Here is a 26590-nt window from a genome sequence, read left to right as displayed (position 1 = left end):
AAGCAGGGAAAAAATTACAGATCTCTTGACTCCAATGGTCAGCATCAGGAACTTGGAATATAACCTTCCAGACTCCAAAGGGTTTTGAGTACCAAAGTCCCTTGAGGAACAAAGTCTTTTAATGTCCCATGACTTAAGTATGATAATGTAGATTTTCCAACACTTACCAACTACTATTGTTTTAATTGATGTTACATCACATGATAAAGAAATATAAGAAAGAAAACACAAATATCTGCTTACCGTGTAAACAAATACATTCTTAAGAAAATAGGACAAGAACACTAATGTCATTTATAATCCTTGTTATTGTAAATGGTCACATGGCCTTAGCTGGTATTTATAACTATATTTCTATATTCCCCATTCTGTATTTTCTCCACCCTCAGCAAGCACTTCAGTGGGTCTTGGCTCTTTACCTGAAGGGGTGATCCATACCTTCGTTTCTGAAGGGCCTGGCCATTTATCATCCTGATTGGATTGGGTTGTTGTAGTTTCCCACTGATCGTAATGACAGGACATAGTAATACCAAGTATACCAAGTCTTTCTCTGTAATGCCAGCTCCTGACAAATGATATGGAGACTTATTATTAATTATGAAAGCTTGGCTTTAGCTTAGGCTTGTTCCCTTAGCTATTATAATTTAAATTAACCCACTTATTTTAATCTACGTTCTGTCACGTGTTACCTCATCTCTCTATACTGCTCATGCTGCTTCCTCGTCTAGCTGGTGACCCCACCTTTCTTCTTCCCAGAGTCCTCTCTGTCCCCAGAAGTCCCGCCTAACCTCTTCCTGCCTAGCTATTGGCCATTCAGCTCTTCATTAAACCAATTACAGTGACACATCTTCAAACAGTATAAAGGAATATTCTTTATAGCAGTTTTTTCCTCCTAATGATCTGGATTATTTGCACATTCTACCACTGTTAGTTCTTAGTTTGTTGACTCAAAGGCATCAGGAGCCCAAAATGACCAGAAGGAAGTCCTAGCTTTCTGTTGGATGGAGTGTTTGTTGTGCCTTCTGGAAGTAACATTCCACCCTCTGAAACCAAAATTTGTAGACCAGCATAGTAACAAGGTCATTGTTACAGGAAGCAAAATATTTCCTAGTGGGTCACTAGGGTTAATGGTGAACAGTAATATCTGTTCCCATCTCCAGCTTTTCACTCCTGGATCCATGAATCCTGGATATATAAGAAACAATGTCATACCCTGGATGCTGGTTAAGAGCATACACAGCCATATGGAAAACACTTCTCCCCTGCTGATGTAACGTTTGATGAGCTCTCCTTGTTTCAAAATGGCTACCCAGGGAAGTGTTCTGCTAGAGTCAGTCTTGAAGAAACACAGAATCTCATAGGGCTATGATCCAAGGGGGGCCAGGCTACACAGCAAGCTGGTAGTAGAACTTGACATCATTATTCACACGGTACTGGTTTTCCAGGTATGAGACACAAGCATCATCCTATCTTTTGCCTTTTAGGAGAGGTTTATCTACATGGCTTTCCCCAAATATATTTATTACTAACTTTCCAATCATGCCCCCTTTTAGGCCCAACAATCCAGCAAAACCAGTAGATATAGCCTGTGAATCAATACATAATCACATATTAGTCCATTTCTCCTTTCAAGAAAAATGTATGACTATGTGTACTTCCCAAAGATCTAGCCACTGTAAAGGTTTCACTCCACCAGTGTCCTTCATGGTTGTCTCCTAAGGAGGCTCTGATGCTGCAGATGTTCTTTTCTGGTGCCTGCGTGATGTAGAGAACTACCAGAAACCAGGCCTCAATCTTTTCTTCCTCAGCCAGCTGATTATAGGGCATACTCCTAGAGCCCCAATAAACCAAGCACCAAGCCGCGCCTCCCTTTTAGTGCTCCCCCCTTTTTTTTCTGACTCCACTCTATGCTTGCACTTCCATGCAGCTGTTCTATGGTTCTGGAATCTCCAACTTTCTGGGGTTTCCATTGCTACTTAAGCTTCACCTTTACAGCTGCAAGCGGTGGCCTCTCAGGACCTCCTCAAAGAATGCTACATGTTGCTGCCCTAATTGGTTTTCTTCAACCTAGGCACAAGATTCCACAGTCCCCTCCGTCTTGCAAATTCATACCTGGAAAACCAGTACCGTGTGAACAATGATGTCAAGTTCTGCTACCAGCTTTCTGGGTAGCCTGGCCCTGCCGGGATCACAGCCACAAGAGATTCTGTGTTCCTTCAAGGCTGACTGGGGAAAAACAAAACACTTCCCTGGGTGGCCATTTTGAGGGAAGGAGAGCCTTTGCTGGAATTCTCAGTTTATGCTTCTTCTTATCCAACAAATGAGCATTTTCATAAGTGATAGCCCTGATAGATAGGGTCTTGCCCTCAGATTGTCTCTTGTATCGTCTCTCTCTTTAATGGCGCCACAATCTCTTCAGTAATCACACCTGCTTCTGAACTGCCTCGTCAGCTCCACGTTATTAAATAATCTCTCTCGTAATCACAGCTGCTTTTGAACTTCCTCAGTAACTTTATACCCACACTCTTTTCCTCACTAAATTGTACATTTTTTATATCTGTCTGTTCTCCTTTTGGCTTCCGCTCACTGTAGACACAGATGAGGTCAGGCAGTAACTGTTACAGTACTGAAATACTGAAATGAGATCCTGTCTCGAGATTTCTTTCACTGAACAAATTAGTCTTTTGCTTTAGCGTTCAGCCATACTAAAGTACTCAGGGCCACAGTCAGGTCTTTTGCTGAATATTTCATGAATAGTCGCTAGTCAATTTCTTAATAGATTTTTTTTTGTTCCCCTCTAGAACCCCATGAGCCAGGCCTCCATTGTCCACATTTCTCTCAGCATTCCGGTCTTTCTCATCAGGATAACCCACTGATCTCTGGCTATGGCAGTCTAGAGATTTTCAAGGCTGAAGTTCTAAACTCCTCCATCAAAGCAGTTTCACAGGAGGAAGAACCACATGTTCAGGTTCATCCCAGCCGCAGGTTCTTCTTCATAGCAACTTTCTGCCTTGTTTATTTATCACTCTGATGGGATCATAAAAGCAGCTTACAAAGGAAGGGTTTGCTCTGGCTCACAGTTCAAGGGGACACAGCCAATGGTGAGGAGAGCATGTGGTAACAGGAGCTAGGGGCTGATGGGTGCACTGCTTCCTCAACCAGGAAGCAGAGGAGGAAAACGGCGATGTTCTGGATGTTGTGCTCACTTACCTTTTTGTATTAGGTCGGACCCCAGCCCATAAGAAGTGCCACACGCATGGGCATGACACTTCCCATCTCAGCCCAGTTTATAAGCTCCTCACAAACATACCTAAAGATCTGTCTCCTGGATGAGTCTGTTCTTGTCCAGCTGACAATTAGTTTTAAGTATCACTCATGCCTATCAAGATCCATGACAGCAACATATCACTAGGCAATGTCGCTCCATCTCTTTCCTGTTTGCTTATCTAGCAATCCTCGAATGAAACCTCCTATCCAGTGGTTTAGGTTTCCTTCCTAAACAAACTTAAGCAACTAAAGATAGGAAATACTTCATCTTATAAATGGGAAATTATACTCACTGCTGCCAAGGGTCAGTCAATGATGGGATTTAACATTGTTTTTGTGGGCTTATTTCTTATAAAAATAATTTTTAAAAGAGTTACACAGCAAATATGTTTATAGTCTGCAATACCTAAAAATGTGTATTATTTGGCCTTATAGAGAAAATTTGCTGATCATTAAAGAATGATACTCCAGTGGAATGTCCGAATGAATCAGACATTTGGGGAGATGTATTATGTAGGGAACAGTCTCAGGTCTTCCACAAAATGCATTGCTTACACAAGGAACACATTTATTGTTCTCTCATGTAGCAATCCAGATCAGCAGGTAGCCCTGGGCTGATGGCAATTCTTCCACCTGAGATTGTCCAAAGACCAAGGTTTTGGTCGATATTCTACCTCAGATGCCCATCTTTATTGACATTGACTCTTTTCACTATATCATGAATGGAAAGGAAGAAGAGGCTCCTTTGATCATGAAAGAGGACTGTAATCCATTTTTGGTAGCACACAGTCCATTGGACGGAACTACACCTGGACACTGAAGCTGCAAAGGATGATAGGGAATAATGCAGTTTCTAAGTAGTAGGCACGTGCCCACAAAAGTAGGCGATTTTACTTCTAGAGCCGGGGAGGAGAGCTGCTTCTATTGGAGGGCAATTCAGAGTCAGCCACAGTGACTCAGGCAGCTCATGGTGTTGAAATACTGCTAATCTTCATTTGCAGAATTCTCAACAAAAAACTGTGTAGCATGCATTTTGCACATACTCAGTGTCAAGTAAAGGTTTTTTGAATCAGTGAAGTTGGAAGAAAACATCAAGGTGATGCTTAGTCTGGAAATGATTTCTTTGGGGGGAAATTGGGCCAAAATGAGACTAGTCCAGCTTGGTGGGTGTTATGTTTGAAATATAAAATATCCCATAGGTTCATCTGTTCAGACACTGGAATTCATTGGTGGCACTCTTCTGGGAACTTGTGAAGCCATCGGAAAGTTGGGGGGGGGGCGTGCCTGGCTAGCAATGGTTCTCATCCTGTGGGTTGTGACCTCTTTGTGAGTCAAATGACCCTTTCAAAGAAGTCACATATCAGATATCCTGCAAAGCAGATATTTGCATTATAACTTATAATAGTAGCAAAATTATAATTATGAAGTTGTAATGAAAATAATTTTATGGTTGGGGGTCACCACAGCATGAGGAACTGTACTAAAGAGTCACAGCATTAGGAAGGTTGTGATCGACTGAGAGAAAGAGTGTCATTTGGACTTCCGGTCCTGTCTCTGCTTCCTGTTCCATGGAGCTGTAGGCGGTGAGGCGTCTCAGCCACATTCTCACTGCCAAGCACTGCCTGCTACTATAATGGAGTATATCACGTAAAGTCATGCACCAAAATAAACCCTCCCTTCCTTTGTGTCTGGTGCTGTCACAGAGATGAGAAATATAACAGAGACTTCTGGGAGGGAATCAGCCAGCACTAGTGATGAGATAGCTTCTAGCAAGGTGAATGAAGAATTAAGTTTACATAGTAGGTATATTTTGTACTTTGTACAGGGGTCATTCCAACATTTAAATAATGAGTTTAATTTAGAAAAACTTGCTGGGCAGTGGTGGCACACGCCTTTAATCCCAGCACCCAGGAGGCAGAGCTAGGCGGATCTCTGTGAGTTCAAGGCCATGGTCTACAGAGAGAGAGAGATCCAGGACAGGCACCAAAACTACACAGAGAAACCCTGTCTCAAAACAAACAAACAAACAAACAAACAACAACAGCAAAAAGAAAAACTCACACTGGTGGGAATACTTTAAGAAGGTACTGTGGTGGGTTGGAGCTAAGATGGTAGCAGCAGTGGGGTTTGGGGCGGTGCACAGTGTTGGAACAGCTCATTAGTCCTGTGTCTCAGAGTCCAGCAGGCCTCCATCTACAGACCCAGTGTTCTGAGACCTGAGCAGGACTCATCCATTCCAAAGGGGCAGTGAAGCAACATGTCTGGCATGAACCTGACAGAACATTAAAGTCTCAACCACGTGGTTAGGTGCAGGGCAGAGGGACAGGCTTGAGTCTGAAGCGGACCTCAGCTGGTTGGGTGTGCAGGGCAGAGGGACTGGCTTGAGACGGAACTCAGAGCTCTGTAGACTGTGCCAACCCAGTGAGTTTGGGAGTGATTTATTTCAGAGGATGGACAAATTTCCAGAGTTCTTACTGAATTTCTGAGAGGACATGGTTCATTTCAAATCTACTCCTATTTTATTTTTTATTTTTAGCATTATGATTCCTCTGACTGAGAAACCCAGAGGAGACAGAAAAGGTAGCAGGGGGAATGGAGGGCAGAAATGGATAGATTTTCAGTTTCATAAAGTCTGGACTGAGAAGCTGATTACAATGCATTTCTTGTCACTTGGTAATGTCCTTTGGTACTCTATAATGCTGTTTGCCTTCTTAAAGTGAGAATAATCATGACAGAAAAATGAAGTTTAACTTGGATAGGGTGGCTAATCATGATAAGTGCGACTTTGGTGTCTTGTTACTCAGAAATAATTTGATTATTATAATTAAGGAAGAAATATAGAAGAATAAACTCTCCAAATTGATGTCTTAGGTCAAACTGGCCTATTAAGAGGAAGATGAAATTGTGCCTTTCAGCATTTCACCTCTGCATAATTGGCAGGGCACCGTGGACTCTCTCTTTGACTACTCAGCAAAGATTTTCTTAGAATCTGCTTGTGCAGTCCACAGTTGCACAATCCATAACCTTCACATTGTAGGCATGTGAGACCATGCTGTAGCTCTCTACCCATTATTCCTGTCTACGAAGAAATAGTAACACAGTTTTAATGATCTATAATAGAAATCCAACTTTGATCCTATAAATATTGTATTTCTTTTTGCAAACAATCTTTCTACTAGTGCCAACAAAATTGCATATGTATAGAGATAGGTGACATAATTCAAAGGAACATAATTTGCGAATTTATAAAATGTAATGGTAAGGCAAACCATGATTGTTAGCATCCAATCAGATCAAAAGAGACAGATGGGCCTGTGAGACGGCACAGCAGGTAAAGGTGCTTGTCATGCCAGCCTGGGGACCGGGGTTTGAGTCTCAGAACTCTCACAAAGGTAGAAAGAGGGACCCTATTCTATAAAGTTGTCCCGTGACCGCCACATGTATGCTGTGGCATGCACATGCTTGCACACGCATGCACACACCAGGCACACATGCACACATGTGTACACGCTCATCCATAAAGGCACTCAAACTACTACTAATAAAACATTAAACAATGGGATAAAATATTTATTACATATAAGATTTTAATACTTTAGGTTTGAATTCTAGAGGCATTTTATTGTGGGCCCCTCATATTCTGACTACATTTTGTTTTACTTTATAAATGAAAATTTCAGTGTGTGAGTCAAATGATTCGTGTCAGGTCCAGCAGTCAGCGACTAGATCCAGGCAGTGAATCTGACCTTCATTTTTGTTCAGTTGGCCGGTTACTACTTGTGCTTCTGACCCATCATATTAATGTTTCTTATCACTGTGTGATGAAGTCACACATGCTGATGTGGTATTGGTCCAAATTATAATTAGTTTTGGGTTTGGAAGAAACTTTTGAGGTTGCTGTGGGTTTAATGAGAATCAGAATGTCAGAGTCACTCTTCAGGAGTGGCTTCTCGTTCTTGACTGTTACCTTGTAATGAGGATCATATACATGTAGATTACATTGTGGTATCAGTAGGCGTTGCCTGTCCCTTGTATAGTGGTAAATTAATACCAGGTAACCCAATAACATTTTTTTTTAGTATTTTTTTAAATTTTTTAATTCATTTTACATACCAATCACAGATTCCCCCCTTCCTCCTCCCACCCCCCAACATCCCCCGTAATCCACCACCCATCCCCTCCTACAAGAAGGTAAGGTCTCCCATGGAGAGTCAGCAGAGCCTGGTACATTCAGTAGAGGCAGGTCCAAGCCCCTCCCCTTTCCCCAAGGCTGTGTGAGGTGTCCCACCATAGGTAGTGGGCTCCTAAAAGCCTGCTCATGCACCAGGGATGGATTCTGATCCTACTGCCAGGGGCCCCTTAAGCAGATCAAACTACACAACTGTCTCTCTATGCAGAGGGCCTTTTAATGTACAATTATTTGAAAACTGTTTTTTAAAGGAGCATTTTGTTTTAAAATTTTAAAATTTCTTGAGTGGGGTCCTTGATTTGCCACTTGAATTAGGTGGGTTGGTTCCTGTGTGTGGCCAGGATTGCTTCTGATAGTTCCAAGTGTAGTACAGTCACAGAAATGAGTGGATTTGGGGATAACTATGCTATGACCCCCAGTCATCTTGGGTTTTTGTCTCTAATCTGCAGTTTATAATGAAACAGAGCTGAGCCTCCCACACACTGCAGAGTGCTCTGAGGGTTAAATGGGATTATTTATGTTTAAAGGCTTTGCAAACTGCATACAGTGTTAATAAACTTGTTCAGTTTGACTCTTAAAATCATCACCATTATTTTGCATTTACAGTTTACATTATGAAAATGTTGAAAGGAGAGTAAAAGCGATGGGATGTGATAATAGACCCAAGCTAGAGTGTTTCTAATCTGAATTTAAGTGGCAATAGGGTGTAGCTAACATCTGAAAAATAGTAGAGTGGTGAGTTTTGAAGCATCAGTCAGCTGTTCTGTATCTGGGAGTAGATGATATTTATAATTGAATCCACACATGATATTTTCATTGTCAGGGTATGGGGAAAATTAATTTAGGTTTTTACACATTACAGTATGTGGAGACCCTTTAGATTCTTGGTGACAATTGCTGTGATACTTTTTTAATTGGAAAAGAAGAAAATAATGCTTACCCATTTTTTGTTATTGTAAGATAGAGAAATCCCTTCCATAACTTTATTGTTGGCATGCTGAAAATACTTGAGAGTGTCCATATTCTGACAATAAGCTATCTGAAAAAGAAATTGAGACAACACTATGACTTACAATAGCTACAAAAAAGTATTGAGAAGAAATTTAGCTGGAGAAATGAAAGACTTGCACACTGAAAACTAAAGAATATTTTTGTAAGGATTGAAGGCAACACAAATAAATGGAAAGATATCATGTACTTGAGGATTTGAATAATTAATATTGTTACACTGCCCCATCACTCCAAATGATCAAAGGGTTCAGTGCGATCCTAACAAAAACTCCAAAGACTTTTTTCAAAGAAGTACTAAAAATTTCTAGAAATATGTGGATATAACAATCTCTATGTATTCAGTCAATGTGCTGTCTGTTCCCCATATACATTTAACAGAGTGAGATTTCTAAAGTAAACTATAATTTGTCTCTGTTATGTAGTGGCAAGTACATGTGGTTACCAAAAGCTGGGGGAGGTGGGGAGCTTATCTTGTGACTGCTTATTTGCTTTGGTGGTCAAATTCTTCTAACTGAGACACTAAAGTGGGCAACAAATAAATCTAGTATGTGTATACAGATAAATGATTATCAGAATCATGCTAACCTACCCATCCCCTCATACGGTTGCCATTTTTTTACATAGTGAGAAGATTTACAATCTCTTCCCAGTAAGTGTGAAATTGAGTGTAGATGTATCCAACCTTCTTATTAAATAAGAAACACAGAACCAATGCAAAGAAGAAAGCCAAGAGGTCAGAGCTAAGAGCTAAAACCTTACCCTTCCTCCTGTGGTGGTCCTACCTCTCCGAACAGAGCTACCCCTGTGTTAAAGTCTTTATATAGAGTTCCTGTCCTGCCTTCTCATTGGTTGTAAACCCAACCACACGACCGCCTCCTCACAGCCTGTCTGTATAGGCCTCCAGGTTTTCCATGATTGGTATTAAGATTAAAGGCATGTGTATCCAATAATGGCTGTATCCCTGAACACACAGAGACTTACCCAGCTCTGCCTACCAAGTGCTGGAATTACAAGCGTATGCTACCACTGCCCTGCTTTCCTATGGCTTGCTAATAGCTCTGACCCCCGGGCAACTTTATTTATTAACATACAAATAACATTTTAATACAAATAAAATATCACCATAATTGAGTGTTAATAACCATACTCTTCACTATGGTGCACACCGGAGCTCCGGGATGCATTAATCCTGTAAAGATGAGATTTTGAAGCTTTACCCGGTATCTCCTCGTTTCCTATATTCTCTCAGCAGTGACCGCCACCCATCTACTGTCAGCCTCTCTGAACTCAGTGTTGAGTAGATTCCACGTGAGTCTGGCAAAAAAAAAAAAAAAAATGACTGTGGGTTGGTGACACAGGACATACACTACTCTCCAAACTCCATTCTTCCTGTTGGGAACTACTTACCTGATCCTGTTTTCACCTAGAAAAGACGAGAATGTTTTGACCACAACAGACTGCATTTCAGTCCTGTGCACGCAGTATAAATTAGAGAGCTTCATCCTTATGGTGATCGGGTGCTGGAATGAGAGGGTGTTCTGACTGCCCAGCCCCATTGCTTTCTCTACTCTGCTTCTCCCACATCTTGTCAGTTCTGAGTTTGGAGTTCATGACTAAACCATATGAAAGTGCAGAATAAAGTTTCTCTTTTCTTAGGCAAACTTGCTGGGCTGGGCTTTTGCTAAGCCCATGGAGGAGGGGGTGGAATTAAGTCCTACGTATTTCTTTCAACAAATATGGTGAGCAAAATTGATCTTCCTGTTTCATCCACTGCACAGAAGGCTGAGAGTGACTAATTTCACTGATCTTTTCAAGAATCTATTTAGAGCAAGCCTTCTGGCTGAAGATTCCACTCCAGAGAGAGAGGCACACAGATTTTAAATCCAATTTTCTCTCAGATGTCAGAAAAGCTACCTGGCTATAGAGTGGCCAGTCACTTGGGTCTTGTGCTACCTGGCTCTAAGCATGGTCGGTTGCTTGGGTCTTGTTGTAGGACACACATCTCTTTGCCCTTGTTTCTGATGTAGTTATGGTAATAGGCAAGAGAAACTGTGTAAAGAGAAAAGTTGGGAGTGCTCATTTACTGGGAGTGTTCTTTGATTTTCCCCCACTCAAAGGTGACATGTTTTAAAAACAGATTCCTGAAACATGCGTCAATTCATGTGATCTTGTGGTGCCCTGTGTTGTATACAGCGTAAGGTCTTACTAGGGGGATTTACCACAAAAAGTTAAAATGTGGCATTTATGAGTTACTCTTTGATAAAGCTTTTAGAAAGGTGTTGTTTGTAAGTTATACCTTATAAAATCAAACTCTAGTGTATTCTTAATGTGTGTTTATTATTTATTCAATTTTAGATTCCCCCAGAAGCATAAAAGCATCCACTGCTACGGCTGAGCGCTTTCTCCAGAAGCTGAGAAATAAACATGAGTTCACAATTTTGGTGACCCTGAAGCAGATCCACTTAAATTCGGGAGTTATTCTCTCCATCCACCACTTGGATCACAGGTAGGTGGGGCTTGTGAAGGTTCTGGCATTGTCTTTGTGTGATTGCATTACTCTACAGAAGAGCAGTAAACACAAGCCTGCTATGAGAGATGCGCGAGGGACTTTAGAGCCCAGAGTTGTATGTATGTATTATGCAGAACTGCAGACAGAGTTCTGCCTAAAAGCAGAGGGAACCACTGCATTGAAGCGTGTTGGGAGCACACAAAGGTCCACTTCTCAGACACGTTTGTCAATTCCTAAATTCCACAGGGGCTATCTTCCTCAGTGCTAAAGATAAACATACTTCTTAACTTCTGATCGTTACCCACGAAAGTACTGCATTCCACCACCCCCTTTGGGAAAGTGGCTGTGCTTAGAATTTAGTGATCTTACAATTTTAATCACATACCTGGGACTGAACCTGTGAGCCACGGCACTCACAGCTGTGTTCAGGAGTGTGGACTGAATGGCAATGCTGTCTTAGCAGCACTTTCTACTTTCTTTCACATGTGGAAGGACCAGTAGAAGAGCTGGCCAAAGAGAGAAGGGTGAGGAGAGTCACCCATACCCTTAACATGGGTAGTTATAGACAGATGTGCATACACTGAATAATACCTGAATACAGAATAATAGCATAGAATAATGCAGGCCAGAAAAGTAACAATTCTGACAATGGAAGTATCTGTGTGTTCATATTTTGACTCTTAGTCCTATTATATATTATCTCTGAATCGGGCAAGTCACATGGCTATCTGTGTCTCCAACTGCTCATCTTCAAAGTGGGATATAATGACTGCCCCTTCTTAGGTGATTTTGAAATCAAGTTTATAAACCCGAGGTGCTTTAGATACATGATAGCATTAATGATCTTGTTCGGATTTGGCAAGGAAACTTATTCTTATTGGAGATTAGGTAGTCTGAAACTTTCCAACTCTTTCCCAAACACCAAAGGCCAGACTTAATCAGAAGTATGAGAAGAACAAACGCAGCAACACTTTGAGAGGAGGGTTCTCAGGTACACTTGTTCTTAGGTTTTGAGGACTTTCTGCACTCTATCCTCAGCACCGAAGGATAATTTCATGGGGCTTGTTCTCCTCTGGGTTCTGGCCTGTGCTGGAGGGGAGAGCATCATGCAGACATCCAGCTGGGAACTGCTTAGGACCTTGAGGGCAGGGTGGGAACGGGAGGGGGAGCTCCATCTCCACACAGTTACTATAGCTTACCCCTTGCCACAGACCTTTCTTCGGGTACCCACGATCAGGTTGGGCCTGTGTCTGTGGCACTGGACCTCTGACCATGTCAGCTGGGCTTTCAGGGACCATGAGTCACACAACATAAAGGAAGACTATTCCTAAGGAGAATAGCCTGTCATCTGTCCATGCTAGGGACATTTCTCCTTTATGAACTCACTAGGTTTTTCTTTCTCTGTGAAGACATGCAACTCAATCACCCATCCTCCACATGCAATCACTCTATGTGATGGCCACTCCCCGCTTCCTTCCTTACCCCTCTGCCCTGTGCTAACCTGTTCTGACTGCACCCTCTGCTCATTGTGTTCTTGTATTGCGTTCTACATGGTTGCTGTTTCTGGGGTCCCTGTATTAATTCTGTAGGTTGTTTGCTTATTCATCTTATGTTCGTCTATAATATCAACACATTTTAGTCAAACTAATACCACATTTGTGATATAGCATATCTTTCCATTTATGTAAAATGTGACTTATTTTTAAGGCATTACCTCTTCAGTGTGTGCCAACTTTAGTATTCAGTAGAGGTTAAGAGTATAGCCCTGGAAGCAGACTGCATCTCATTGCCCTACCAGTCACTGGCTTTGTGACTGCACACAAATGCCCCACTTTGCACCTTAGCGTCATCATCTGTAAATACATACAAAGCCTTTGAAATGTTAGTGAAAAGGTCTACAGAAGCCCTGTAATCACACAAGGTCAACACTCATTCTCATCCTATTGATGAGACAAACACACATCAGAGGTGCTGTGAACTTTTCAGAAGAGCTTGTAGTAAAGGCCTTGAGCCCAGGTTGCACCACTATGAAGGCAGTGTTCTTGGGGAGTCATCAGGTCTCTCTTCTGCCGATTTTCTCTCCCACAGCATCACCTAACTATCTAGTGATAGCATCAGGATCCAAACCCACTTCATCTGATTACTGAGTCTGGTTTGCTGACCACCGCACCATGATATGTCCTAAACTAGCACTCGATGGACTTTTCACTATGCAGTTTTTCTTTTCTCATTTCTCTATTTTCTCTCTCTCTGTGTGTGTGTTTTTGTGATATATATGTGGTGTATATACTTGTATTTGTATGTTCATACCCATAACCCATGGGCATGTACACAGGGATGGCAGGGGAAGGGACCAGATGTCCTACTATCATTCTCTGCCTTATTTTCTTGAGACAATGTTTCTTTTTTTTTTTGGTTTTTCAAGACAGGGTTTCTCTGTGTAGCTTTGCGCCTTTCCTGGAACTCACTCTGTAGCCCAGGCTGGCCTCGAACTCACAGAGATCCGCCTGGCTCTGCCTCCCGAGTGCTGGGATTAAAGGCGTGCACCACCACCGCCCGGCGAGACAATGTTTCTTACTGAACCCAGAACTCACCATTTTTGGCTACATTTGTTGGCCAGCAAGCTACAGGGCTCTTGTTTCTGTCCCCTCCCCCAACTAGAGGTACAGGCTCATGTCTGGCCATGCCTGGTTTTACATGGGTGCTTGGGATCCACACTCAGGTTCTCATGTTGCACATTAAGCTCTCTCTCTGTAGACCAGGCTGGCCTGGAATTCGCAGAGATCTGTCTAGCTCTGCCTCCCGAGTGCTGGAATTAAAGGCATGTGCCACCACTGCCCGGCAATCAAGCATTTTTACCTACCAAGCCTTCTCCTAGCCCCTGTCTTTTAAATTCTGATCCATATGTTTAGCCTCATCATTTTGTGGATATGTAAGGGGATTTGTGGGTGTATCCATGGGAACGGACAAAACAATGTGAACATGCAGATAAAGCAAAGGAAGAAACACAGCTAAACGTTGAAGCGGATGACACCATTCCTGATGCTCAGACAATAGACATTTTTCTGATGACCTTTTCCTAGGTGTCTGTAGTGATGGCCCCAGCAAATAAGGTTGGGGGTTCATGCCGTGTGGTGGCATCTTGCCATAGTAAACCCCAGAAAACCCCAGGGTGCCTGTAATGTGTGGGACAGTTATGTGCAACCAAAATTTTCTATTGACTATGCCAGAAGCTTCTGCTATGTGACGTGTTGGCTTTCCATATTAATTGCTGTTCTTTATGTAACTATGTCACTTCTAACTGGCAATGACTGGTACAAGTCCAACTCTCCCTTTCTGGTTTCTTATAGTAAGGGCTCTTCTATGTTCTGCAAGAGGTTCATAGTGCTGAATGTGGGTGGGGCCGTGTGAGTTTGGGAGACTTCCGAGCACATGCTCTTGCATGCCAGTTAGAAAGCTAATGGGCAAGAGTCTGTGGGTTTGGGCTGCATGACTTAGAGGAGAAAGTGTCTGTAAGGAAACAAATACCAGATCGACAACATTATTAGTAGAGATGCCGTGAGGCTGTCTCCATCTGGCTGTGGTCCCCTTCCTCTGGGATAATTGCAGCGAGCCATAGCTATCAGTCACGGGGAAGTAAGGAGAAGGCAGGATGTGATGGAGACTGGAGATGCCGGCTCAGCTCTGGGACACCCAAACTGAAGCGGAGCTGTTCAGTAGGAGAGTGTGTGTCAGCACAGAGGCTGGCTTGCTCTTCGCCTGTGCAGCCTCCTTCCTCTCTCCCTACCCAAGTCTACTCAAGTGTCCACGAAGCTAGGCCTGTCCTTTCCAGCTCCCATCATCCATCTCTTCTCACATTGGCTTCCTGGGCAGAGTTAGTCTCCTTCTTTTTGGTGTTCTAATGTAGAACACTTCTGCATATTGTGTGCATGCTTCATGTGTATACACTCCTATTAATTCCACACAGGACACTGAACAACCTTCCTAATGCTGTGTGACATTTTTTATACAGTTCCTCATGTCATGGTGACCCCAACCATAAAATTACTTCATTGCTATTTCATAACTGTAATTTTGCTATTGGTATGAATCATAATGTAAATATCTAATATGCAGGAAATCTGGTATGTGACTCCCAAAGGGGTCACAGTCTACAGATTGAGAACCACTGATGTAAAGGAACCAGGTTATCACCACTCCTGTTCCCAGCCAGCCAGTGTCATCCCTGGGGGAAACCAGGTTTTTTTTCACTGAAGACATTACATTTTTTTGTATTTATTTATTTGTTTGTTTGTTTGTTAAATATATAATGTGTGGGCATGTACATGCCTCGGGACCTGTGGAGGTCAGAGGACAACTTACAGGAATTGTTCTCTCCTCCCATCATGTAGGTAGGTTCTGAGGACCGAGCTTGGGTTGTCAAGCTTGGTAGCATAACCTTTACCCATCTTACTGGCCCCATGGAAGGCATTTTACAAACAAGAGTGCAATGAAAAAATAGACCTCATCTCATCAGCAGTGTGTTGGAGCTGGCACACACTGTCTAGTAAGAGTTGGAATGTCATGAGCTGGTGGGTTTTAATTTGTAGGTTACGATATGAAAATTAGTAAGACATAGAAATCCGTAAGTGTGACAAAGCATGGGTTTTAAAATATGTATTTTTTGATAAGCTTTCGCTTTTACTGTTTCTCATGTGCTAACCTCTGTGCACAAATGGGAACAAGAGGATGGGGGAGAGGTGGACAGTGTTGTCAAGAGTCCCAGGAGACAGGTGACATGGCATGACCATGGAAGGGTGACCAGTCAGGGGAGAAAGAGGAAGGTAGGAGAGGGATGGGATGGGGTGGTGTCAGGGAGGTGGGAAAAGAGCAACAAGAACTAAACATGCTCGGAACCCCCATAATGAAACCTGTCACTGGATGTGCTAAACAGACTCACACAGTAGCCACCACCACCACAGTCTCTACGGAGATCATTGAGACGACGTCTTTGAGTTATTCTCTGCAGTACAGAGAACCAGTGCCAAGCATTCTGCAGCACAGTGCTGCCTGCGACCCTGGCACCTGGCAACCACTGCCATGTGGCTTCCTCATCCTTTTCTTCAACTTGTTGGTGTGAAATCTTACATGATTGGCAACAAATTTCTGCTATACAGTTAGGTCATTACTGTCACGGATTATATATTGTTATATATTAAACGCGAAAAATCCCATTCTGTATATTGTGTTGTCACACAGTTAAATGCTTAAATAAATACTTGACAGATGAAGGGCCGAGTAAAAGATAGAAAGTATGAACATGTCTGTGACCTGGAATCATCAAATCTGTCACTGCTTCCGTTCTGGTAGAAAACAGAACTGGGGGAATGCTCAAGTGTCTCTGTGGATGCATCAGCGCCGGTCACTTCTGAAATGTCGTTAGCTCCAGCATGAGTGATCCAGTCCACTAACAGGCAGCCACTACATCAAAACAGCTGTAAGACAAGTTCTCCGAGAATAACAGCTCTTGTAATGAGCCGTTCCACAACTGGAAACCTAATCACACAAGCTGGTTGGTTTGGACATGGACTGATAGGCCTGCCCTGGATTCTGCGGCACCCAAAGGCGGCAAAGAACAAGAAAGAAAGGAAGACCATCAAGAGCGTCTCAGAACTGGGGGCAGGTGCTAGTGAACCATGGTGTGCAAACAGCACCAGACAACAGTCTAATTGTGAAACTATGAGGTCCTCACTGGCAGTGCACCAGTGAGCCACAAGGAAAGCTCATTTGCCTGCCCATCTGACATGCCAGCTTCAGATAGTGTTGTTCAAATGGAGACTGCAATTAAAATTAAAGCACAAGTTTATGTGAGCACCATAGGCTCGGGTTTTCCCGAGTATGCATAGCCATCTTTATCTCCTATAAACAACCCCCAGATCTGTGTGCCTGTCTGAAAGAACCAAGACACTTGGGACGGTCAACGCAGCCCGCTCCGCATTTCACATTTCTGAAGACTGTATTTCAAAGAGAAAGAAAAGAAAACGGGTCAATAATTTTAAGATGCTGCTAACAATTTCTTCAGTGACTGGAGAAGAAAAATACACAGAAAAGTAAAGGCTTGCTGAAAAAGCAAAAATAGATTTGTCAGTAAAAATAAATGAGAACTTTCTCTGCAATTTCCAAAGACCTGTTTTTCTCCTTTGTGTTTTTCAAAAACTAGTTTCTTTCAGATAAACAGAGTCCACTTTACAGATGTGGTATGATTACCTGGCCTATCTTCTTTATAGTTTATGAGATTTCTCTCTTTTTATGAGATGGTCTTGGGATTTACATAAATTGGTTCTCATGAAGTTGCTCTTAGAATTTTCCTGATATCCAAGTGTTATTTATGCTTTTAGCTTTGAATGCTCTGTGAGTAGCATACACAGAGATAATTTGTGGCAATAGCTTTGCAGATAAATATAAAAATGTCTTGTAGTTTGCCATCTTTTTCAGTGTTAATCAACTTGAGGTGAAAAATGATTTTTTTCTACTCTTTTAATATTAATTATTACACATTCTGGAAGAGTAAGAATGCATTCCCATGTGAGGTTGATGAAATGTACTTGTGAGTACTTGTCATGCAGTAAGCCTTTTTTCTTTTGTAACATAAGTAAGTAAAAATTAGACTTGATAGCAATATTTGCTTGGCTTAATGGTTTTGAACTAAAAGATGACCTTGTTTATTGTGGATAAAATTAACAGGTTGACATAAAAGCTGCTACATCCTTCATTCTTTGGCTGTGTACTAATAACATTAAAGATAATGGGATTTATAAATTAAAACTCCAAACTCCAAGATCTACATGATTTAAGCCCCCTCACTCAAATCTTGTTCCCCCATAATAGTGTTTCTATATAATTATTTGTTTTCAACACAATTGCATTTCTAATGTGCGTTTTATACCTCCTCTATTCTGAGGTGGCTGTGATGAATCTTCTAATGTAAGTTTGCATTCATACACGTTACCGAGAGGCATGGGGGTGGGGTGGTTCATCAGAGAAATAGAACTAAACTTGAAACTTTGTAAACAAATAGCTTTTGCCTGCTTTCAACCAGTACCATGTTAAGTTAGGTTAACTGATGGAACAAAATTTATGTTTTAGTATGTAGAGATAATCTCCTAGGGCACAAATCTTCCCCTGTGCTGAAGAAGTGAGTGAAAGGGTCACATGGTTACTGCTATTGTGACTATATGCTGTGTAATCCCAGCTGCTCCATCATACATCATACTATGCCTCCCTAGTCAGGGATGGTTCTAGGTCTCCGTCCTGTTTTGACCATGAACAGTCATGAGGCCTCAAATACACCAGACCGTGATGAGCTCCTTCTCTTCTCTATTGCTGCAATAAACTGCAGATCCTGGGGGACCAGGGCTGTGACTGTTGGCTAGGCAATGTACTGAACATCCACACAGTCTTGATCTGAGGGTATTTAGTCCTTCTGACTCAGTACCACAACAATTCTCTGCTATTCTGTACATTACTAATTTATTTTTGTCTACTTTAAGTGATCTTTCTTACCATGAGGTCTAGTACCCTATTACATCTACCTAGATTTCATACTAGTATTGATAAGAAATGAAGATATAGCCGGGCGGTGGTGGCACACGCCTTTAATCCCAGCACCCGGGAGGCAGAGCCAGGTGGATCTCTGTGAGTTCGAGGCCAGCCTGGGCTACCAAGTGAGATCCAGGAAAGGCGCAAAGCTACACAGAGAAACCCTGTCTCAAAAAACCAAAAAAAAAAAAAAAATGAAGATATAATTTTTCCCCCAGAGTGATAACTAATTAGCCCAGTGTCAGGCATTTAAATTCCTCCTTTTCATATGAAATGAAATCTTATGTTAATGTTAAAAGTTAATCCTATTTCCTCTCCTGTGTTATTAACTAGGTAAATGTACCAGCAATATACAATATGCAGCCATTTTCCTATTATAAAGGTGGGTTTCGTGTACCCATTTTAAAAGTGTATACTCTATTTCACGTCTTCTTGTTCCTCTTAAGAGTCTGCTTTTGCTGTCTGGAATATCATCCTGGTATGAAGCTTAGGATCAGTTGTTCGTTTACAGTACAAGCATGACTAGGCCTTATACTGGAACGATATTGCCTTTATAGATTAAATGTGTTAACTTTTTATTTAATTCTCATGGTACTAGCCTTCTTATCCAGGGGTATGGCTTGTCTTTCTATTTTTCACATTTTATGTTCTTTTCTTATAAGAGTACACACATACTTTATTAGATGTATTTCCAGGATCCTTTATAGGTTGGCTGTAGTGAATTAGGATCTTTGCTTTGTATGGTGTTTTCTAATTTGAAAGAGTTATCAATTGCCATATTACTGGAAAATCATATTTTTGTTTTGTATCAAAGGTGTATTCATTCACAGAATTTAAGGCAAAATAATGTTGGAGTTTTTTTTATTCAACTTAGAGTATATCAACATTTTGAATATATTGTCAAAGTTTATTCAACTTTTCTTAATGTGTGATGCATGCATTGGCATTTCAAGACTCTTTTCCAAGATGACCCTTTAGTGTCATTGCGATGTACTGTAAATCTGTTAAAGTCTTCTAACACAAAGACTAAACTACTCAAATAGTCTTTATGCCTTTGATCAGATTCTTAAAATGATTTTATAAATCACTCATTAACATTTGCAGAGATCTTTCTACCACTTATTAATCAAGGAAATATAGTTCAGTTCATTTAGAACAGTGGTTTGGGCTCTTCCACAGGGGTCTTTCACAGGGGTCACTTAAGACCATCCAGGGGTTGCCCAACACCATCGGGAAACACAGATATTTACATTATGATTCATAACAGTAACAAAATTACAGTTATGAAGTAACATTGAAAATAATTTTATGGTTGGGTGGGGGTCCCCACAACATGAGGAACTGTATTAGAGGCCCACAGCATTAGCAAGGTTGAGAGCCACTGATTTAGACCATGTTTTATTTTTCCCTGTAGTTTAGTGTGTTCATTTTTAAATAGCCAGGTAAAATGTTATTTTGCCATCTCTATTGACAATGAGGTTAATGTTTTCTGCATTGCTTGAGAAATCGTATCTTCCTTGATCATGTGGGCACTTGAATTCCATCGATTTTTTTAGCGTAAGTCTTATATTTTCTCTTGTGGTTGAAGCCATGTATTGATTTGTTTTATCACAGCTGAAGCAGAATTAAAGCCATTCATAGTTTACTTTTGCCATTGACTTTTATCCATTGATCAGTTTGAAAGATGATGAATCATCCATATTTCCTTTATTCTTTACCCTTTGGTTGTTTAAAACTGTAGGCATTATAAAATTATCAGTAGTGGGGGTGGGACATGCTGAGGATGGTGAGTGGTCCACAATACATGTGACTTGCTGGGTTTCATTGGCAGTTCATTCTAGCTAGCTAGTAAAATGCCCTGGTCAACACCAGAAGAGAGGTGAGAAGCATGTTTGGAGCAAACTATAATGAGTTATTTTGCAATTGTTTTAAGCTTAAGTGACACATTGACACACTAAGGCTTTAAGCTATGTGTTTACATTGTGTACAGTTTTACACAGTATTATATCCAAAATATTTTTTAATGTGGCGTCTTGAAAATGACTATAATTTGTAAAATTTCAGCTCCCCAAGTACTTGTGAATTTGAAGTTTTATATATTTGTTTATAACTTGTTTCTCTTTCAGACGTGATCATTCCAAATATTCTTTTCATTGTTTTCCTTTTTTTGTAAGAATTCATATATTAATAATACATACTTATTGTCAGTCATATATATATATTCACATGCACACACATGCATTCAAACCATGATAGATTCCTTAGGCTAATGTTACCTTTTATTATAAGAAAAATTTGAAAAAGTTGCAAACCTACCTACAAGTTATGAAACAAGATAAAATGTCCTTGTGTCTTGCCAGATTTCCCAGTTGGTAACATTTGTACCTCATTGGCTCCATCATCCTTAATCTTTTGTTCCAATAACATCATAGACATTTTTCTATATACATACAGCATACAGCGTCAATCAAGTCACCAGCATTGTTGAGTTCACAAGGTGGCTAAGCAGGTAAACCCACTTGCTGTGTAAGCCTGGTCACTTGACTTCGATCCCTGGAAGCTACAGAAAGTTAGAAGGAGGGAACTCTTCCTCTACGTGGAATGCACAACACGCATGCCTACACACACAGCACACACACTAGCAATGGTAAAAGTAGGAATCAGTGTTGACACCCTACTAGAACCAGTCTACAAACTCCAGCCAGCGTTTTATATCTAAATATCTAAACAACATCTTCTTTTCTTTCTTGGCTGTACTTAAGAACACATGTTATCATGCTTTGTTGTGTGCCTTTTGTTTTGTTTTGGTATTATTTGTCTTAGTTTTTTATTTGTTTATTTTCCTTTTCCTTTTTTTTTTCTTGGAAAGAAAGAAAGAACATGAAGTTGTGGAGGATCTGGTAGTGGTGTGTGGGGGAATACCAATACAATAAAAATATATTGTATGAAAATATTTACAATCAAAACGTATTGTATGAAAATATCTTTTTTGTCATTCTTTTTTATTCATTTTACATACCAACCACAGATCCCTCTTCCTGCTCTCCCCACCCCTACCTCCGTCTTACCCACCCACCCCTCCTCCCCTTCTCCAACAGGGTAAGTTCTCCCATGGAGGGAAAGCTAAGCCTGGTACATTCATTTGATGCAGGACCAAGCCCTTCCCTGCTGCATCAAGGGTGAGCAATGTGTCTGACCATAGGTATTGGGATCCAAAAAGCCAGATCATGCACCAGGGACAGATCCTGATCACACTGCCAGGAGCCCCTCAAACAGACCCAGCTACACAACTGTCTTCCGTATGCAGAGGGTCTAGTTTAGTCCCATGCAGGTTCCGCAGCTGTCGGTCTAAAGTTCGTGAGTTCCTTTGAGCTTATTTCAGTTGCTCTGTAGATTTCCTCATCATGATCTTCTTCATATAATTCCTCTTCCTTCTTTTCTACTGGACTCCTAGAATTTGGCCTGGTGCTTGGTTGTGAATCTCTGCATCTGCTTCCATCAGTTACTGGATGAAGACTCACTTGATTCAATTGGAGCTGGTGGAGTCTGTATCTCAAGGAGCAGCTGTAGATGTGGAGGATGGGTGGGTTTGGGAGGTAGAGTGGGGCTTGAGGTTACAGAGTCCAGTGGGGGATGGTGGTAGTCAGACCTGCCTGCAGGAGTCTTGCCTGCTGGCCTGCAACTGGGCCTGCAATAAATGGGGGTAAGGGGGTACTTCTTGTGCCCCTGGGCCTAAAGCCTAGAGGCTGGGGTGATTGGCCATATAAAAATATCTTATTTTAAAAAAGAAACACATGTTGCACTTTGTGGTCCTTTATCATCTCCTCCAATCTGGAGCAACTCTGTTCTTTCCAGGACCTAGTATTCTCTGTGGCCTTACAAGGATAGGCTTCTTACCTTCATTCTGTAGGGTCATCATCAATGTCAAACCGGAAGAATGATGCAGGCCACGCATTCTTGTCAGGACCCTCTTGGCAGTGAGGCTGGCACTTCTGAGACACAGCGTGTTGTTCTGTGTTCTCATGGGTGGTGTTGACCTCCCTCCCCTGAGCATGTTCATGAGTCCACAGGTTTTCCCTCTTTGGTTTGTATTTTATGGGGGGCAATTTTGCAGTGTTCTTGCAGAAATTTGTTCCTCATCAAACCTCCACCTACTTTTCTTAAACATCCTCCGAGTCTTCCAACTATATGGATACTATGTTTTCTTATAGACATGAATAACATTCAAGTATTAAACATAATACTTGTAGTCAAACTTGAAGAAAATATATTTATACAAAATATATTCTAAAACACACAACTCAAACTGTGTTTACATTTCATTTTTAAATGGATATTTGTATTCCCTACATAAAACATTTTTAAAGTAACTATTGTATCTTTCCTTATTGAAATTTATTCATGTGCAATAGTGAATGAAGTCTGTTCTTGTTTTTTCATTCCTAATACTTTAAGTGCATGTTTTTCTTCATTTTAAAAAGAAAGCTGGTTGTTCATTTTCCATTAGCCAGTAACTTAAAAAGAAGTACTACAAAATCTTCTAAATCTCCAGATTGGTGGAGTTCCGGCTGTATTGAAGGAGCCTTGATCAATCGCATTAAGGAATGTGCTGATTTTTCAGCAGATCATTTCTAAGAGATTCCAGAATGAAGGGTCACATGGACACCTAAGTATGACAACACCATACACAGGCCTGATGATGTAAAAGAAAGTTGTGGCAGAACCCAGGTTCAGAATAACTGTCACTCTAATTCAGTTCAGGAGACTGAAGAATGGGCACTTCTTTGAGGGCCTGCCTGAGGCCTCCTTTCCTCTCTCTTTTGGCCTGATGAGGTGCCTGTCATGTCGGTGGGTAATCAGGATTTGATAGATAAATGGCTGAGAAGTATAGAACATCTCTGGACATCAGGCCCGTGGTAGCTGCTGGTTTCTTGAGGGCATTCAAGAGATCTCTGTATTGATTGTAAGGTTTAACCTTGATTAGGCTTCTCCTGGATTGGACAGTTCTGTAAGCACCTTAATGTGAATCAATCTCACTTGATGTTCATTGTGATTTAGCAGTGGGTATAACTTCTGTCCTTGTTTCATAAATAAGAAAGTGGGTCCTTGAGAGGTGGTGTCCCAGTTGTGAAGTTACAATAAGTTCTAGAATCAGCATCGAACCCAGGCGGCTCAGCATCACTGCCCCTCCTCCCAGTCACTGTCTGAGCAGCTGCCCTTTCTGCCTGTTTTAAAAGAGGGTCCTGAACTCTCCACTTCCTTCAAAAGTTAGGCTGACCACACTCTAGCTTTTTATTGCTTCTCAAGGCATTAGGAATGTGTTTTTCTCCCATAGCATCACATGGCCTATTGAATCAGATGTGGTATCAATATGCTCTACATGATAGGAAAGATGTTTTTTATTTAATATTTCTAATTGCCTATCCACACAAATGTATATGGTCAAAACTTGAAAATGACGTTCTTCGTTTTGGTATTTCTCTGTTATATAGAACTTAGGGCCAGGTTGCTTTTTGTTTCTGTGGCTAAGGGTGCCCTGTGTCCATTTCACTTGCTTAGGAACTCTTAGGTAATACCATTGCTAGCAGCAAGAAGTCACTCAGTAAGCAGTGCAGGACATCTTCAGTCTAAACAGGAGGGGGTGATGGTGGCCCGTGGAGCACATCAGAAGGCAGTGCTGTAGTGTTGACACTGTCTTCTCCCCAGTCGCTGTTCCTTCCCATAGTCCCATGCTGAGCTTGCCTGTGTGACTGAGCTTTTCATCCACTGGAGTTTCAGAATGTGTTTCCTGCAAAGCCACCAAAGACTCCTTACAGCCTGCATTCAGTGGCCTACCAGATTATTGTCGACTCGTAGGACCTTAGGAAAGCAGAGAGTGAACTTCAGAGGAAGGTTTGAAACCAGAGACCCAGCACATGGACCCTTGGAGCCTCCAGCATCCCTGTCACTCAAGCCAGATCTCTTCCAAGCACTCAAGCATCAGTCATTTAGGTGAAGGTGAATATGGAAATCTCCCACTGGGGAACCTCATTTTTCTCTTTACTGTATTTTGTGAGAGTGGAATTTTAAGTACACATTTGGGTTTATAAAACCATTTAAGCATCTGAAGATTAAGAACATTAGTGCATTCTCTTGAACATCACACATGCACACACACACACACACACACACACACACACACACACACCCTCTCAATTCATCCTAAACTATAAAAGTATTCCATGTATGTGTAGATTTGCTTTTAAGGGATTACCATGTTCTTTAAAAGTCAAGACCAACTTAATCTCCTTAATAAGTAAATGTACACCTAGAAAAAAATGTTTTATCCTATGTTTCCTCTGGATTAAAAGCTTGACCCCAGTATCTAAATTTAGAAGAAATCTCCTATTTCATGTCAGTATTCAAAAATGAGTGTTTGGATAGTATTTCTGTTTCTCAAGCAAAATAGAATGATATATCAATACATTTATAACAATCCTAAGAATTTCATTACTATATCACAATATGTAGATATACAGATGCATCCTTGAAATTTCAGAAAATAGTGACAGCAGTGTTGGCATGGAAATAATTAAACCAGTCTCCAGTTTCCTTGTGTAATATGCCTATCTAAAGTTCATGAAAGAAATTATGATCATTTCTGAAATACGATGATGTTCATTGCGAAAGGATAGTAAGATACAAGAGTTTGGGAAGAAGATGAAAATGACGTGTCCTCAACCTGGCACACCTTGGGAGACACCTGCTGTCTTAGTCACCTCTGCTGTCCCTGTGATAAAATACCTCAAGAAATCAGCTTCCTGAAGGAATTTCTCACTCTGGCTCATAGTTCAAGGCCGTTGTCGTAGTAGGGAAGTCACAGCAGCAAGAGCTTTCCGTGTGCTGACTCTGGGGAAATACTTTCCTAAGCAGGTGCCTTCCAGAAATCCATCAGCTTCAAATTCAGCTTCACTTGGGTTCTCAGGAACAGAAGCTGCGTGACACCAGATTCTTCACCAAGCAAAGCACGTGAATGGTCCCCATCCCAAGTGCTGATGGAGTCCTTAGTCCCCTCTGAACTTCATGAACTAGGCTTCCACAGTCTACACTTCTCTCAGTACTTTTTAATCTTCCCAGACTCATCAGAATATCCCAGTAAGCTCTGCTGGCAGCATTTCAGGGCTTTTAAAAGCACTTTCCAAACTCTTCCGCATTTTTTCCACTAACTATTTCCAAAAGCTAAAGAACTGAAAGATAAGTTTATCACAGAAGAGATTGTTTCTAAAAGAAACATTATTTCTTGCTTCTAATTAGGTTATTTATATTCACATATTTCTAAAATCATTATACAGTTTAATTGCCATGTCTTAAAAGTCATGCATCATTAGTCACTGTCACGCAGTTTTAATTATTGTAGTTTTATAATTTATAATTTTGATGTGGCAATCCTATATAGCTTATTTTTTCAGATCATTTTATGTATTTGTATTTTTTCACATTTTACTGAGATTTTAGAATCAGCTTGGATTTTGATTGGGATCTTATTAAATCTATACATAGATCGGGGTGATCATTGTATATTTATAGGAGAGATATTTTTTGATTTCTTTCAGTTATATTTTAAAGTTATTTTATAAAGTTTTCACAAATTTCAGGCTACATTTATTCTTGGAGATTCTGTCTTGATGATATCTAATTTGTATCATTTAGGATTTTATTTTTGTCTTTACCTATTACAACTGAATTTTGCACTTTAATACTTAATCCAGCAAATTTGTTAACTAATTTGCTAATTGTAGCAATTTTTTGTAGAATTTTATTTTCCAGGTTAATAGTCATATTAACTACCAATAAGATGTGATATTTCTTCATTTACAGTTCTTTTATCTTAAAAAAAAATTATTCTTCTGTCATGCAATACATCCCTATCACAGCTTCCCTTCCCTCTCCTCCTCTCAGTACCCACAACGCTCCTCTCCCCCAGATCCATTTCCTCAGTCTCCCCACAGAAAAAAAAGCAGACCTCCTAGGGACATCAGTCAAATATAGTACAACAA

The 26590-nt window shown here is 40.9% G+C and overlaps 1 protein-coding gene across 2 annotated transcripts in view; it reads left to right on the top strand.

Annotated features, from left to right (window-relative positions):
- The window catches only part of Nell2 (neural EGFL like 2), a 297833-nt gene that overhangs the window by 48235 nt on the left and 223008 nt on the right, over nucleotides 1-26590 (top strand). For both annotated transcript variants that reach the window (XM_052748759.1, XM_052748760.1), the window contains exon 4: nucleotides 10823-10973. In XM_052748759.1, coding sequence (XP_052604719.1) covers nucleotides 10823-10973 — 151 coding nt within the window. The remainder of the gene's footprint in view (nucleotides 1-10822; nucleotides 10974-26590) is intronic.

This window comes from Peromyscus californicus, unplaced genomic scaffold (genome assembly GCF_007827085.1).
Source record: "Peromyscus californicus insignis strain IS unplaced genomic scaffold, ASM782708v3 Scaffold_20__1_contigs__length_68692818, whole genome shotgun sequence".
Taxonomy (NCBI): Eukaryota; Metazoa; Chordata; class Mammalia; order Rodentia; family Cricetidae; genus Peromyscus; species Peromyscus californicus.
The sequence above is the reverse complement of the archived record's forward strand: the minus strand, read 5'-3'. Positions and strand labels throughout refer to the sequence as shown.